Source organism: Balaenoptera acutorostrata, chromosome 11, assembly GCF_949987535.1.
Source record: "Balaenoptera acutorostrata chromosome 11, mBalAcu1.1, whole genome shotgun sequence".
In the NCBI taxonomy this organism is placed as follows: domain Eukaryota; kingdom Metazoa; phylum Chordata; class Mammalia; order Artiodactyla; family Balaenopteridae; genus Balaenoptera; species Balaenoptera acutorostrata.
The window spans coordinates 101,779,470-101,796,920 of NC_080074.1; the positions used below are offsets into that span (position 1 = coordinate 101,779,470).

The window sequence follows — 17,451 nt, forward strand, 5'->3', positions numbered from 1 at the left end:
CTAAGCCATCCTCTGCACAGGCTGCATCTGACCACTGAGGAGAGAAGAGAGGGAAGAAACGAAAAGGAGGGGGAAACTCAGAACCAGAGGCCGCTGGGACATCACAGATTCTTTAAAGAGGAACATTTTGGGTATACAGGAATGGATCTAATTTCCCATCAAATGTGCACGACGTGTGTATTCAGAGCGCAGGGTGAAGGGCTGCTTTCTTGGCTCTGATCACTGGGGCAAGGGGAGTGGGCTTCCCTGCGGCCTAAGCCTGCACAGGAGCGTGCTTCGGGAGCAGGGACCCATGTGGATGCCTGTGCATGCATGTGGATACGTGTGGATGTGTGTGCATGCATGTGGATGCGTGTGGATATGTGTGGATACGTGTGGGTGCATGTGCATGCGTGTGGATGCGTGTGGATACGTGTGGATGCATGTGCATGCGTGTGGATACGTGTGGATGCGTGTGCATGCGTGTGGATGCATGTGCATGCGTGTGGATATGTGTGGATGCATGTGCATGCGTGTGGATGCATGTGCATGCGTGTGGATACATGTGGATATGTGTGGATGCATGTGCATGCATGTGGATACGTGTGGATGCATATGGATACGTGTGGATGCGTGTGGATACGTGTGGATGTATGTGCATGTGTGTGGATGCATGTGGATGCATGTGCATGCATGTGGATACGTGTGGATGCATATGGATTATGTGGATGCATGTGCATGTGTGTGGATACGTGTGGATACGTGTGGATGCATGTGCATGCGTGTGGATACGTGTGGATGCGTGTGCATGCGTGTGGATGCATGTGCATGCGTGTGGATATGTGTGGATGCATGTGCATGCGTGTGGATGCATGTGCATGCGTGTGGATATGTGTGGATGCATGTGCATGCATGTGGATACGTGTGGATGCATATGGATACGTGTGGATGCGTGTGGATACGTGTGGATGTATGTGCATGTGTGTGGATGCATGTGCATGCATGTGGATATGTGTGGATGCATATGGATTATGTGGATGCATGTGCATGTGTGTGGATACGTGTGGATATGTGTGGATGCATGTGCATGCGTGTGGATATGTGTGCATGCGTGTGGATGCGTGTGGATGCATGTGCATGCATGTGGATACATGTGGATGCATGTGGATGCGTGTGGATACGTGTGCATGCATGTGGATACGTGTGGATGCGTGTGGATGCATATGGATAAGTGTGGATGTGTGTGGATACGTGTGGATGCGTGTGCATGCATGTGGATACGTGTGGATATGTGTGGATGCGTGTGCATGCATGTGGATGTGGATGCATGTGCATGCGTGTGGATGCGTGTGGATACGTGTGGATGCATGTGCATGCGTGTGGATATGTGTGCATGCATGTGGATACGTGTGGATGCGTGTGGATGCATGTGCATGCGTGTGGATACGTGTGGATGCATGTGGATACGTGTGGATGCATGTGCATGCGTGTGGATACGTGTGGATGCATGTGGATACGTGTGGATGCATGTGCATGCGTGTGGATACGTGTGGATGCATGTGCATGCATGTGGATGCGTGTGGATATGTGTGGATGCGTGTGGATGCATGTGCATGCGTGTGGATATGTGTGGATGCGTGTGCATGCATGTGGATATGTGTGGATACGTGTGGATACGTGTGGATGCATGTGCATGCATGTGGATACGTGTGGATGCATGTGGATGCATATGGATACGTGTGGATGCGTGTGCATGCGTGTGGATATGTGTGGATGCGTGTGGATGTGTGTGGGCTGGTCTGAGACCTATGCCTTCCGGGCGGGGAGACCACAGTGCTGGCAATTTGAAATCTGGCTTAGAGTCATGTCTGCTGGGTTGTCTTCCTGGTCTGCCACCAGCTCCTGACTGCCTGGGTGGCCTCCTGCCCGTCCCATCTGGGAGGCCAGGGGAAGGGTGTGGCCAGGGTGGATTCTGCCATTGTTTGAGGGCCCCCCTCTGTGATGTTGGCTTAAAGTAACTGTAAATGGTGTCTGGGAAGCAGAGGACATGGTGGGAGGCTGCTGCTAGTAACGCAGAAGACACGAGCAAGGTTATAGCCTGAGTTTGTGGAACAATTCATTCCAGTTTTATGGAACGATTATTAATAACACTGCTACTTTTATAATAGTTTAATACAACTGGCAAGAATTCCTTCCAACTTGAGCTGTAACTATGAACATGTCTCTCTCATTTTTCCAGTTAATCATTGAAGCACTCATCTCTCCTTTTAGCAAGAAGGCCCCATCTCTCCTTTTAGCAAGAAGCCCCATACATTCCTCTCCCTTTCTTTGAGTTTTCTGAGAACCCAGAGCCTGAATCCATGAGAAGCAAGGGAGTCATGGTGGTCATGCTCTGTTGGCCATGGTTCCCCTCCAGGCCCCTTCTCCCCACGCGTCCACCGTGGTCTGTACCCCGAGGCCCAGCAGATTCTATCACCAGGTATCCCCACGCTGACTGGTGGCGGGGCTTAGCCAATGGGAAGCAATGGAAGGAGCTTAGGGAGTAGAGGAGATGGAATTGGGGCCATTTCTTCCCTTCCCTTCCCAGAGGTGAGGTGATTTGCCCTCACCTCTGGCAAAACTGTGCCTTCATTAAAATCCCTTCCTCTGAACCATCTGAGGTAAACTCTGTTTCCTGGTGCAATGCTGACTAATAGAGGAGGGTCAGGCCAACATCCATGCTTCAACAGGGAAATACCTGGAGTATGACCAGCCCTTCGCTCCTTGTGTGTGTCATTGCTATACCACATTGCTGTCGGATGCTGGCCTTGTCTCATCGGACAGGAGAGGCTGGACCACTGCTGAGATGGTCCCTCCACACCGCCGGTCCCAGACAGGTCACTGGTCTCTTTAAGGAAGGACCGTCCTCTCCTTCAGAGGAAGCTCCATTGAGGGTCTGCAGCTATCAGGGTGCCCTGCAGCTATCAGGACACATAATACCTGCATCCGCATCTCCAAGATGTCATTCATCACACAGACCCAGACTCCCTTCTCCCTGGAAATCCACCCTAGTTGCATACAGCCTGTCTTCTTAAACTTTCAAAACATAGTAGATCTGATGATACCTCGTCCCACCTCTCTTTGAGGGAGGTGACCCTCAGTGACTAGGGGGCCCCTCATCACCCCAAGTGATGCCAGCCCACCCCAGCCTTCAAAGAGGTCTCGGTCAGAGATTCTCGGGTAACCTGATGGCATTTCTCTCACCAAAGAAGTGGAAACAAATGTACAAATGAAAAGTCTAATAGAGTGCCTTGCTACAGCGTCCTACTAACAGCAAGTGTTTGCGACCTTACACGGTGCTTTGTGCTTTCCATACTTTTGCTTGGACTTCACAACAAATGTTTCAGGAAGGTGCCGTTTTAGGAGTTAGGAAGGTGAAGTTCAGAAAGGTAAATCACGTACCTCTCTGCAGGAAAGTGGGACAAAGGTCTTCTTGCTCCCAGCCCAGGACCTCCTCTTCCCTTGTCACCGGCTCCTCGGTAGTGCCGTAGAACACAGAGGACCAGAGCAGAGAGGACCTGGGAAATCACCCACTGCCCGCTGTGGCTTGCCTGAGGATCTGATGCCTCAGAGCTGGCCAGGTGCTTCGGAGGATGGTTCTCAAGTCACACAAAGCCCCACCCACCTTGGGGCATGAGGACAGAAGCACACAGGCCCAATGACTCAGTGGGTCTAACTTTGAACTCTCCATTTTCCCTCCAAACCTGTCACTTTCATCATTCTTCCCATCTCAGGAAACAGCACTCACACGCTCTTACCAGACCCAAGCATCCTCTTGGATCGCTCTTTCTTTCACCCCTAAGCTCCCGTCTGGGAAGTATTGTCTAGCCCGCCTTCAGACGTTTCCCAGCTCTGGTCAGTTCTCACGAGCTCCCTCCTGACGTTGGTCGTGTCCCGCCTGGACAGCCACACAGTCCTGGTTTGTCTCTCTGCTTCCGCTTCCGTCCCCCACTCCATGCCCCCCCCACACGCTTCCTTTCCTGGGGTCCTGACACTCAGCATCACTCTGCCTCGCCCGTAAGGTGACTTCCCCACTGTGTGTCGCGTGAATCTCAGGTCCTTCCAGTGGCGACAGAACCACTTCCTCTCCATCCCTCTTCCTCATACTTTCTCGTCACTCCGAATGCTCCGGTCCCTGGGACTGTCTGTTCCACCCCTTCCCGCAGCTCCTGCTTCGGGTGTCAGCTGAGAGGTCGCCTCCTCAGAGACCTCCACTCCGACTAAAACAGTCTTCCTGTCACCTTTTCCTCATCTCCCTGTGGATTCCATCAGTACTCACTGCCCTCCGACACGCCCCCCTCCCTCTTCTGGACTGTACACGCCACATGGCAGGGGGTTCATTGATCCGGCGCACGGCTGTATTCCCAACGCCCAGTGCCTGGCACACGATGGTCACTTGGTGGACATTCGTTGAATAAAAAAAGATAATGATGGAAAAGGTAAAAACATTCCCTTTGGGTGATCTTCCCTTGGGAAGGCACCAGGGGATGGACTGAGATGGGATTACTCCACCTCTGCTCGCGGGGGGCTCGGTTTCTAATTTATTTATTATTTATTTTTGGCTGTGTTGGGTCTTTGTTTCTGTGTGAGGGCTCTCTCTAGTTGCGGCAAGCGGGGGCCACTCTTCATCGCGGTGCGCGGGCCTCTCACTAGCGCGGCCTCTCTTGTTGCGGAGCACAGGCTCCAGATGCGCAGGTTCAGTAGTTGTGGCTCACGGGCCTAGCTGCTCCGCGGCATGTGGGATCTTCCCAGACCAGGGCTCGAACCCGTGTCCCCTACACTGGCAGGCAGATTCTCAACCACTGCACCACCAGGGAGGCCCGGGGCTCGGTTTCTAGAGCAGTGAGTGTGTTTGCGAGGTGACCCCACCAGTGTTGTGTCTGCGGTTGTGACCCGGGCACACCGACCTATTCTCTCCCTGCTCCCTCACTGCCGTGAGGAGAGCATCCCCATACCGCGGATGGAACAGTTGAATGGGGACCCCGTGTCAGGTGTTGCACAGCGCTGTGGAGTCCTCAGGGATGCCCTGTAACAGAGCATTGCTCTCTGTCTCCCTCTCTCTCTGCAGGTGCTTGCTCCCTTTTGTGTCCCCTTTCCTTAAAATGTACTGTCACCAGGGGCGGGGCTGCTAGAGCACGGAAGGCCTGCCGTCCCTTTGTCTGGGGGCAGCCGTCATCTTCCTGACTCTGAGGGTGGGGCCCCTGTGCTTAGAAACTCTCTAGGGCTCCAGGGGTATCTCAGGGACACCCATCCATCATCTCCAGCTCGGGGGCGCTCAGTGCCCTGGGACAGTGCACTGGTTGCCTGGTTATCCAGCTGGCTGGCTTCTGCAGGGTGATTCCCTCCCCATGGCATAAACAAGGCAACAACGTCACACAGGAGGCTGGGACCACCTCCACCCCCAAACCCACACACCTGCCCACACACACGAACGGAGGGAAGCCCAGGTGGTTGGGCTGTCAGGAAACAGTGCTGTTTGTAAAAGCTGGATCTGCTCTGGGGGAGAGGCCGGGAGCGCCGCGGCGCCTTTGCTTTCTGACGCGGCCTCCATCCTTCCCAGAGCCGTGCCAGGGCTGGAACTGGTTGAAATTCACACCTGGACATCGCCTTTTTGTCTTGTCACTATCCTTCTGTATCTGCTGGATTATCAGGGACACCCATTAGCATGAGCTGCTCTTCCAAAATTCCGATTCCGCAGCTGACGTCCTCTCGCTCGCCATGCTGTTTCCATATGACGGGGATGGTGCTCTGAGGACTTTGAATTCTGAGCTGGCCCCCTGAGACTCACTTGGGCTTTCGTACTGATTATTTTCCAAGGCAGTTTACAGCTGGGTCATTTATACTCATGTTTTTTCATGACACGACGCATCAGAGGTTTAACACTTAAAAGAGAGGGGGCTGGGTAAGGGCACCACACAGGAGTTCTCTGACGGTCTCTCCTGGTCCTAGAGTCTGCCCTTTGTCCGAAATCTGCTCCAGCTGCTGGTGAGCAGGTGAAACTCTCAGATGGCCTCCAGTCAACCTGGGGTGGCTTCCTGGGAGAGGTGAGATTTCGGGAGCCTGTGAATGCTGGAGAGGGGTTGCATTCTCCCTTCTCACACTCTGTCCATGTTGACTCTCCTCCTCTCCATCCCCATAGCAATTGATATCTAAAGACACTTTATTTGGAGTTTTATGAAACACAAGGCTGGTCCATTTTCTCATGGGCTCAGTTTGGGACCACTCCAGATTCTGTGTCCTATCAGGGGATGGTGCCGTGTCCTGAAGTGCCCTACCTGTGCTGTAGACATCATCCCACCCCAGAAGGACCCTGAAAAACCTGTTCCGCGTCGCTGTTTTTTCTTTTTAATTAATTAATTTATTTTATTTATTTTTGGCTGTGTTGGGTCTTCGTTTCTGCGCTAGGGCTTTCTCTAGTTGCGGCAAGCGGGGGCCACTCTTCATCGCGGTGCGCGGGCCTCTCACCATCGCGGCCTCTCTTGTTGCGCAGCACAGGCTCCAGACGCGCAGGCTCAGTAGTTGTGGCTCACGGGCCTAGTTGCTCCGCGGCACGTGGGATCTTCCCAGACCAGGGCTCAAACCCGTGTCCCCTGCATTGGCAGGCAGATTCTCAACCACTGCGCCACCAGGAAAGCCCCGCTTCACTGTTATAGCCGGGCGAGGCTCCTCATGTTGGCTGTTGGAAGAGACCTATTCTAAGATGGGCACAACATTGTAAATCAGCTAATTATACTTCAATCAAAAAAAAAAAAAAAAAAGAGAGACCCAAATTCGCATGGAGCTCCAGGGCCCCCGTTCTCTCCCTCCCCGGGGCCGTGTTCCCTGGGACACCCCCCACTTCCCCAGAAGTCTCAGCAAAGCACCCAGCATGGCCGCAGAGCTTCTCTGCTGTGGGACCCTCGACTGATTTAGTGGCCTATCAAGGGGATTTGGATTGTTTATTGGAAATGCCCATTATTTATGGTGGCTCCTGGCCTTAAAAGCATAGGCACAGGCTGTTTTTAGAAATAAACCTAATAAGTAATAAACAGACCCATGATTCATCAGGATGAAGGAAGGGAGTCACTCATTTCCAGTTGGAGCAAAGAGCTCTGAAGGGACTGGATTCTCTTTCCAGAGAACTTGGAGGGGATTCCTGTAGGGACTGGGGGATCTGCGTACAAAGAGTTCGAAGGCAATTATAAAAGAAAATCAGACACATGCCTCTCTGTACCTCATCCTTAATCCCCTTCTAGCCACATTTACAAGGTGAGTTTTCCAAATTTTTAGATCCTCAGAGCTGATTACTTTTCAGGTGACCTCAGTTTTCATTTTCCTACCCCCAAAATATTTAAAATTGAGACACAAGATGTTATTAAGTTACTGTTGAATTGGTTGGGCAGAGGCTCAAACTCCAATTGAAAGTGATCCCTCCCGCCCTCCTTCCCTTCCGTCCCGCCTGCCTTCCTTCCTTCTGTCCACTGAAAAAAATGCACAAACTAAAAGTTGAGCATTATGTTTTATTCAATGGACTTTCTGATTACTTAAGCCCGGGAGGCAGCCTCTCAGGTAGCTCTGAGGGACTGCTCGGAAGAGGTGACGGGGGAGCCAGGATACACAGGAGTTTCTGCAACAAAAATCAGGTAGTTGGACCATCAAAAGATTCCTGTTAGTTAAAGAAAAACAGACAAGTTAATGCATTTAGCGCTTTTCTAAGTTTGAGAAGATGCAAGAGTCTGGGCTCATTGAAATCACCTCTTTGATAGGCACCTTAACTATCTAGGGTCAGTGTCCTGCTTTTCTCCGTCCTGAATCCGTTCAGGACGCTGATGAGTCGATGGCTGCTACGTCCTTTGTTTACTGATAAGTGGTGACTTTCTTCATCTGCCCTCCCTCCCTCCCTCCCTCTTCCCCTTCTCCTCCTCCTCCTCCTCCTCCTTTCTCTCTGCCTCTCTGTCCCCAGTCTCTCTCCTTTGTAACCCAGCTACAACAGGGTATGGCGGGGAGCCTCTGTTCACGCCCCTGTGCTCATCTTGAAGTCGGACTCAGTCCTTTGACACATCCCTCCCCTAAGAACCCATCCAGGATTCTTTGACACTGGTAAGGAACGCAGTTGTAATGCATCTTCACTGGAGAGTCTATGGAGAGGCAAATGAGGGGGTCACACTACAAATGACACAGCAGAAATTAATGGAAATTTCCACCAGGCACCCCCCACCTGTCACGCAGCAGCCCCCCTCATCCCCCTCTCCGCCCTTCTCCCTCCCAGAGCCCTGGCTCTCGCCCTTTATGGGTCCTGCATCTACCTCCAGCACCCTTATCTCTTCTCTTAAGTAGGGAATTTAACTCTCTCTGGCTGCTCCTCTCATATCTTCATACCGTTTTCCTGCTCAACAGACAGGTCCCTCCTTAGGCTTTGCCCTCCTTGCAGTGTGACAGGGAATTTTTAGTAAATGACAAATACTTCAGTATTTACTTCTTCCAAATAATGTTTTTTTCATGTCACGTCATGTCATTCATTAACTCAATAAACGTGCACAGGAGAGTACTATACATCTGACACCAGCTGTGGTCCTCCCAGAAGATGTATCTCTCTGACCTCACTCATTGGGAAAAAGCCATCCAAACCGTACATGGTGGGGGCGGGTGGGAGGGGGGTGGGGAAGGTGGTAAGGTTAACAGCCACTTCGGGGTTCAGAGTTATGAGATCTTAAAACCGAAAGTGACCTTAGAAATCGATGGCAGGCACTTCCACCTGGGCCTCAGAATTGTTTCCTCTAGTCAGAGCGAACAGAGTCAGGTTGAAGAAGTGGATGTGGATCTGGAGCTCGGGGAGGGCGTGACGAGTATAAATCAACAGGGTGGCCCTGGCCTCTTTGTAGGGCAGGATTTGTAGCAGGGAGGGGAAGGCCTTCTAGGTTAAAGTTTGAAGGGGCTTTGCTAACATATGTAAACTAAAGAAGAGCTGGCAGAAGTGGCAGTGTTAACCATAAATGGTGAGTACAAGGCATTATCCAAATGCTTACTGGGCTAGGCAGTGCGATTGCCCAGCAGTTTTATCCATGGGGTTGCACATGTGTCTGTCCATGTGTGGCAGGAAGGAGAAAACCACAAAGCCATCTATTGGCTGAGGGATATCATGGTAGACTTTTCCAACCTCATCTCCTGTAGAATTAATGACGATGTCTCCAGACTCCCTAGCCAGCAATGCTATTGCCAGAATTGTCTAGAGGACCTCAGAAAGCTTGGGCTGTGGTTCTGTGGGGTGGGCACAGAGGATCACCTACAGGTGATCTCTGCCAGCAGAATCCTCTTGCCAGCAGGATCACCTACCAGCCATGTTCTCCATCGATTGGTAGAAAGTGATCAGTAATCGCATGGAAATGATGCCTGGAACCTCAGGGGGCTAGTCATGTGCACAAACATCCAGCCTGTGATGGCCCAACTGTGCTGTGGAAAGCAGGGCTGCTGGACCTGCATGATGGTGATGATGATGATGGTGGTGATGATGATGATTGTGGTGGTGATGATTGTGATGGTGATGATTGTGGTGGTGATGATTGTGGTGGTGATGATTGTGATGGTGATGATTGTGATGGTGATACTGTGATGTTTAGGACAACATCATTGATTGAGGTCCACTATGTGCCAAGCACCTGGCCGAGTGCTCTATGAGCATTCCCATTGTGTCTTCGGGGCAACCCTGTGAAGGAGGTATCATTATCCTTTTTATATAACTTCACTTCTCTAATTACATCTAGCATTTGAACTCAAATATGTCTGATGCTAAAATCTGCTCCTACAGCCATCTCTGTAGCAAAACAAAACAAGGAAATCGTCCCTCCCCTCAACACACAGCTGAGAGGGAATGGGAGCTCTGTGGGTTCAGCATGGCCTGCCAGGGCCTCTAGGACTGTTTGCCAACATCAGTGAACTAAAGTGGGTTTTAGGATGGAGGGGAGATTGGAGAATGAAGAAGTTTTCAGTGTTGCTGGCTCTCCAGGACCGATACCACATTTCTCACGGGGACCAGGACGAGTAACTCTTCATTTTCCCTTCTTTCAGCCTTAGGGGAAAATCAAGGCCAGGATCACAATAGTGATGGTAGTCACTAAGCTTTCTCATTCTCAAGTCCCCTCCCAGGGCCACAGGTGCCCGGGGGCTCACGTCTGCCTGGGGCAATCTCCTTAGCCTCTGCTCATGCTCGGACCGCTGCTGACGCTCCGGGGTATCATCTGCCAATACTCAAGACTATGTTGTAGGATCACCAATGAGTGAGGGGCTCACTATGCTGTGCGGGAAGGCAGATCCTGGAAATGCAGCGTCCTTCTTCCTAGGATGCCCTCTGCCATGATGAGAGGGGAGGTCAGACCTTGCCACTCACAAGGGAACTCTGGAAGAGACTTGGCAGTTTGCAGAAGCCTTTCACAGAGACCTGGCTCAGTGAAGCTTCTGGAAGAAGTGGCGACGTCTTCATTCATCCTGGCAAGATGCAGGGGACACAGCCGGTGCTCAGTGAATGTGCACTGAATAGTGACAAACATTCCTTAGGTGCATGATGTCAGGCTGGGAGTGGAGGGTGGGGAGGTGAAAGAGGAAGTGTGGTGTAAACATTAATCAAAGATCCTGATTTCAAGGTGTAATGTAGTAAAAACTGTCTTTGGAGACAAGTAACTCTGTCCCCTACTGGCTGTGTGATCTCGAGCAAGGCTCTGACCTCTCTGGGCCTCAGTGCCCTTTATCCATAAAAGTGAGACGTAATCCCTCCCTCACGTAAGATGAAATGGAGAGCAGCTTGGAACTGACAGTCACGAGCAGCATGCACGTCCCTTGGCTGCCGCTAAGGTCACTGCAGCTCCCTGTCTGCAGGTGTTCCCTGGCTGTGGGAGCGTGCTCGGCCCGTGCATAGGATAAGCCAGAGGTGCCAGGGAGTCAAGCCCAGCAGAGACCTTCAACCAGCGAGGGAGTCCTACTTGCTCAGGCCTCAGCGTAATGATTCCGAGGCTTGCTTCACACAGTCTCTTAGAAGATCCCCAGTGGGACTGAGTCCCAGTTGCCTGCGGCATTAACCCGTTCATGGACACACCCAGATTGTCTTCCCTCACGTCTGTGTCTCACCACCCCCTCCCTTACCAAGCTTCCTGGGAGCACCTCCCAAATAGACTACTTACTCCCAAATCCTTGACTTAGAGTGTAACCCAAACTAAGACACAGTCAATGGAAGCTACTACTGTAGTGATTTTCAAAGGGCAGACGTGTAGATAATTAATACAGAGAAATGTAACGTACTGTAGAAGAAAACAGAGAGATTACTGCCAGCTGAAGGCGTCTGGGAAGGCTTCAGGAAGGAGGTGGTGGGGACATTTGATCTGGATGTCAAACGATGCAAGGGCTTTGTGCATGAGGAGATGGGAAGGGCATTCCAGGAGAGAGAACAGGGTCATATGTCCACTTTTCTTTTTTTTTTCTTTCTTTTTTTTTTTTTTTTAATCACGTCATTGTGAAAGAGGGAGCTTTTTTTTTTCCTTCTTCTTTAAATTTTATTTATTTATTTATGTATTTATTTATTTATGGCTGTGTTGGGTCTTCGTTTCTGTGCGAGGGCTTTCTCTAGTTGTGGCAAGCGGGGGCCACTCTTCATCGCGGTGCGTGGGCCTCTCACTATTGCGGCCTCTCTTGTTGCGGAGCACAGGCTCCAGACGCGCAGGCTCAGTAATTGTGGCTCACGGGCCCAGTTGCTCCATGGCATGTGGGATCTTCCCAGACCAGGGCTCGAACCCGTGTCCCCTGCATTGGCAGGCAGATTCTCAACCACTGCGCCACCAGGGAAGCCCATGTCCGCTTTTCTAATCCTGTGAAAGCTATTGGCAAGTCAGGTAGGCAGACAGGTCAGGTGGGTCCACACGTGGCCTCATCTGGACACAGAACTCCCTGGCTGCTGTGCACTTTGTGGTTTGGCCCTGGGCTCGGCACACTTTGGGGCTCTCGTCAGAGGGCACATGATGCGGGGTTAGTGCTTTCCTTCTGCCCCTGAAGAGTGTGGCCCGGTAACCTCTTATCTTTGCCAAGCTCTCTGTCGCGGTCTGTGGAGACCCCACTGAGCTCTCTGCCCAGCTGTCCACCGGAGCTCCCGTGGGTCTCAAGTCTTCTGAAGGCACCGATGAGGTTTCTGCTCGGTGTTTCTCAGGATCCCCCTGGGAACACTGGCTGACTCCCCTGCTTGGACCTGATAGGGCACACTGGCGCTGTCACCCCTGAGGCTGAGACCTTAGGCTCAGGCTGTGTTTGTTTCACTGGCTTATCTGATGAGCTGCCATCATTTGAGGAAGTGGACTCAGGATGCCTCAGCCTAGCCCGAGGGTGTCCAGAGGGGTGCTTTCCTGCTAACGGCAAAGGAAGAGAGAAAGAGCAGCAACACCCTGGTGCCCAAGACAGGCTTTTACTGCTTCTTGACTTCTGTTCACTGGTTAACAAGCCTTTCTGTCAGGGATGTTTGTTCAAGTAAAATCTCTGTAGGAGTGGCAAGTGTGCAGGTAAAAGCTGAACTCCTCTTGATGAAGCAAGGGTGGTGGGGGGACGTTCCGCTTGCCCAGACCCCTCTTTGAGGAGCCCAGTGTGAAATCATTGCTTGCGTGGATAAGAGGCGGGCAGCGGAAAGAGACAGGTGATGATCGTATGTACGCTTGGCCTTCCGTAGCCCCATATTACCTGGAAGACCACTTGGGACCTCCCAGATGAAGTCAGTTCTAAGGTGCGAGAGAGGTGGATCTCTTAGTTTCTACTCTGAAGGAGTAAACTGACAGATGATGGCTCATGTCACAGGGTCACAGCTCTGGAGAGGTGAGAAATCTGTCTCTCAGTCTGATCAGCTTTGCTCTTCTCTTTCAGAGGTTCCAAAAACAGAGCAGACATTTGAAGAGCGCCTGATCCTCAAGGCTTTCTTGCTAAAGTTTGTCAATGCCTACTCACCCATCTTCTACGTGGCCTTTTTCAAGGGGAGGTGAGTATCTTGGAGCCATACATGGAAGGGCAACTGGTCATGAAGACTGAGCCCTCCTCTGGAGTCAGCCTGTCTCCATGGTCAGTTTACACCCTCGGCCCCATTCCCCACTCCCTTTGCCACCTGGCTGCACTAAATCATTTTGGATTAGCATCTTCAGATTCTGATAACATGGGAAACTCTGCAGTGATTCGGCTCTGGGCCCTGAAGGGTTAGCGTTAGAGGAATTTGTGTCTCTCAACTTTGAGGCTGTGACAGGAGGGAATTTCACGTCTAGCCAGTGGCTCTTAGATCTTGCAATACAGGTCTGATGGCAACTACTCAGAGTCAGTGTGGACTTCACAGATTAGGAGCACAGCCTCCCACAAGACTGCCCTTACCTCACACAGTACTGCAAGCTCTGGGGCTCTCAGGCCACTGATGGTTCTGCCCAACTGGCTACAGCCACTAACCCCTTGGGTTTGGTAATTCACTAGAACAACTTATAGAGCTTGGAATGTGCTATTCTTAAAATTATGGTGTTATTATCACAAAGAGATACAAATACAAAGCGACAAAACGGGAGAGGCACATAGGGTAAGGTCTAGGAGCATCCTGAAAAGAAGCTTCCGTGTCTTCAGGATGTCCTCAGCATGTCAGTTTCCTGGCATGTCAGGGTGCGTCACCAACCAGGATGCTCGTCGAAGCTTCGGTGTCCATAGTTTTTACTGGGGTCCTGTTATACAAGCATGATTGAATGAATCATTGCTCATGTGATTGAACTCAATCCGCAGTCCCTCTCCCCCAGCTGAGGTCAGGCTGCTTTTACTGGGCTCAAAGCCCCAACTGTCTCATCACATGGTTGGTCTTTCTGGCATTGACCCCCCCCATCCTGAGTGATCTCGTTAGCATAAACTTAGGTCTAGTCCCAGGGGCCCACCATGAATAACAAAGACACTCCTATCAGGAAATTCCAAGGATTTAGAGGCTCCTCCCAGGGATCAGGGTCAATGACCAGTCATATTCTTTATTATATAACAGTCCTGGGTATAAAATCACTTCTGATAAATATTGTTCGTGGTCAGATCAGTTGGTTCCCTCCAGGATTTCCCAGTAGGCATCAACTATGCCAGGAAAGCTTCCCTAGAACTGAAAGCCCATCAAGCAGGCACTGATAGCAAGAGCTGTCATCGTCCACATTTTATAGTTTCCTATAAGTGTGTTTGTGACCCAAACCACAACCCCCTTCTCCGGACCTCTGCCCTTCATGCTCATGAAATTATAGTAGCAGAGAGGCTCTCTGTGTTAATGATTATATACTTCTTTGGTGATTTATGTCTAGATTTAATATAAATAGAAACTTGCATACATACGATATTCCAGGAAACAAATAATAGGGTTCTGACCCTTAGATCAACTTATGGTGAATTGAGAGAGATAGTCTTGGCAACAGCACAGTGTAATCTGCAGTAAGTACCGTAAAAAAGGTGCAAAGAAAGTGTTAGGGGAACACTTAATTATGAACAGAGACAGGGAGACCTCACCAAGGAGGAAAGTCAAGCTGAGCCTCAAATGGATGAGTAGGATTTCAATAGATGGGTGAGGGGATGACATTTCAAGGAAGTGGGACTCTTCTGATGACCTGTCTGGTTCCATGGTTGGCTGGTACCTCTCTGCACCCCCCATCTGCTCAATCTTCTTATCCCCCAAAAAAATAGACCCTTAGGTCTTAGAAGAGGAATGAGGCAGGCTTCTTGCGTTCCTCTAAGTATTTTCAGTAAGAAGTCTGGATTTTTCTTTTCTGGTCCCAGGAATCTCCACTTGCAACTTTAGTCCATCTTGGCCTTCATTTCCTGGGAAATCAGAAGCCCTCGTGGAGGAATTGCAGTCAGAACTCGATTCTTGACACGAGCGGAGGGAAGGTGGTGCAGGACAGTGCACTTAGAGACAATCCAGACTTCGTTGTGTTTAGGCTCTGAAATGATCACACACACACACATGAGTGCCCCAGCCCCACTCCAGACCCAGCCTCAATCCCCTACCCTTGGAATTTGACCAGGTTAAGAGCTACGAATGAACTTATCTACAGAACAGAAATAGAGTTACAGATGTAGAAAGTAAACTTATGGTTACTGGGGGGTAAGGGGCAGGGAGGAATACATTGAAGATTGGAACTGACACATACACAATACTATATATAAAATAGATAACTAATAAGGACCTACTGTATAGCACAGGGAACTCTACTCGATACTCTGTAATGGCCTATATGGGAATAGAATCTAAAAAAGAGTGGATATATGTATATGCATAACTGATTCACTTCGTTGTACAGCAAAAACTAACACAACATTGTAAATCAACTATAGTCCAATAAAAACTAAAAAACAAGAGGTGAACCCTGTGTGTTACGGGTGATTGTTAGCTGATAACAGGTATGAACTCCTTCCCAGGTGATGAGCACCCACCCTGGCCAGTCCTTTCCAGAACAACATTGGGCAGTGGCTGGTCCCCTCGGAAGACACGCCCTCAGGCAGTCCTGACTTCCTCTCTCTTCCCCTAACTCTTCCCACACTTCTCCGTTTCAGGTTTGTGGGCAGACCTGGAAGCTACGTTTATGTGTTTGACGGTTACCGCATGGAAGAGGCAAGTAGAGCCATTGGTGTTTCATGCCCGGCTAGGCTAGTGGTTTGTAGGTGCCCCGCCCCGCCCCACCCCGCCCCAATCCTTACCGCCTCCGCAGGCTGGCTTAGCTCACGCCCGTGCCTCTCTGAGCTGCGCCTGGTCTGACCGCCCCTTCCTTCCTCTCCCCCCTGCAGTGTGCCCCTGGGGGCTGCCTCATGGAGCTGTGCATTCAGCTCAGCATCATCATGTTGGGGAAGCAGCTGATCCAGAACAACATCTTCGAGATTGCAGTCCCGTGAGTAATGAACTCCGCTTACCCCTCTCCTTGCCGCCAGGGCTGAGCCCGGCAGTGCCAGACTTCCAGCAGGATCTCGTGGTCTCTCCTCTTCTAAGACAGATGGACTCTCTACTCCTCTGTCCACTCGCCAGTAACTTCCCCCTGAGGTAGGGCATCTCCCACAAGTCTTGTTTGCCAATCCAGTTCGGGATGTTTGAGGCTCAGAAGGATTAAGCACTTGCTTAAGTGCCCATAACAGAAAGGGACAGAGCTGGGAATCAGGTACCTCTGACCTCAAAGTGCATCATACTTTTTAAAAAAATTTATTTACTTTATTTTTGGTCTTCGTTGCTGCACGCGAGCTTTCTCTAGTTGCGGCGAGCGGGGGCTACTCTTCGTTGCGGTGCATGGGCTTCTCATTACGGTGGCTTCTCTTGTTGCGGAGCACGGGCTCCAGGCACACGGGCTCAGTAGTTGTGGCACGTGGGCTCAGTAGTTGTGGCTTGTGGCCTCTAGAGCGCAGGCTCAGTAGTTGTGGCACACGGGCTCAGTTGCTCCACGGCATGTGGGATCTTCCCGGATTAGGGCTCGAACCCATGTCCCCTGCATCGGCAGGTGGATTCTTAACCACTGCGCCACCAGGGAAGCCCCATCCTACTTTTAATGCTATGTCCTCCTGTAACCGAAAGTGGGGTCCAGCTGCTCGCCGCTCGAAAGCCAATAAAGAGGCAAGGTTGGTGGAAAGGAGAGTTTGCTTTGTTTTGGATGCCAGCAACCGGGATTGGGGGGGAGGGCGGACACCTGTCCAAAGGCCAAAACACCCCGCTCCTACAACCAGTGGGCAAGAGCTTTTATAGGTTGAGGGAGGGGGCTAATGCAGAAACAGCACAGTCAGCTCTGGCATTCATCTTGAACTTGGTCATTGGTGGTCTGACCAGCGTCATCTTGATTGTTTTAGGTACACTTAATCTTCAGTTCCAGGGTTGGTTTGTTCCCATTTCCTTGAGGCCAGTTCTCGGAATTGTGGCAGCTTATGTCATGGCTACAGTCTGGTCATCATGCACTTAACTTCTTCCATCTGGTGGAGGTTTCAGTGTCTATAAGACAGCTCACAGGATATGGCTCAGAATATTATCTGTAGCCCTTAAGAAGGAACTAAAGGTCCTTGACTTTGCTTAATGACTAAATTGTTATTACTTGTCCTCCTTTGACTGTTTCGCTTTGTTTCTGCATTTTCTCACTTCTCTGATTAAACTTATTCTTTGGCTAAAGTTTTTCCACAGACAAAAGCAGGCTGAGGACATGGGGGGCAGGGAACATAGGGTCCTGCTCCATTTCACTCCCAGTGAACAAGTAAAAGAGGAGTGGAGGATGAATAGGAAAGATTGAAACACAATGTAATCATTTAGAAAAATCTCTAAGGAACTGTGGAATATATGATCTTGGAAGGGGAAGGATGCATAGCTGGTGAAACAGAATGGATTTTCATGTTGATTGTCTCCCCTCCCCTCCCACATGGTTTTTTTAGAAGGACTTCTTTCATTAGGTTGTTTTTTTTTTAACATCTTTATTG

General features: G+C 50.6%; 1 protein-coding gene across 1 annotated transcript in view; it reads left to right on the forward strand.

The window, feature by feature from the left end:
* Window positions 1-17,451, forward strand: part of ANO2 (anoctamin 2) — a 347,746-nt gene that overhangs the window by 271,643 nt on the left and 58,652 nt on the right. The window contains exons 17-19 of the mRNA XM_057557057.1: window positions 12,886-12,997; window positions 15,565-15,622; window positions 15,796-15,896. Of these exons, the coding sequence (XP_057413040.1) occupies window positions 12,886-12,997; window positions 15,565-15,622; window positions 15,796-15,896 (271 nt within the window). The remainder of the gene's footprint in view (window positions 1-12,885; window positions 12,998-15,564; window positions 15,623-15,795; window positions 15,897-17,451) is intronic.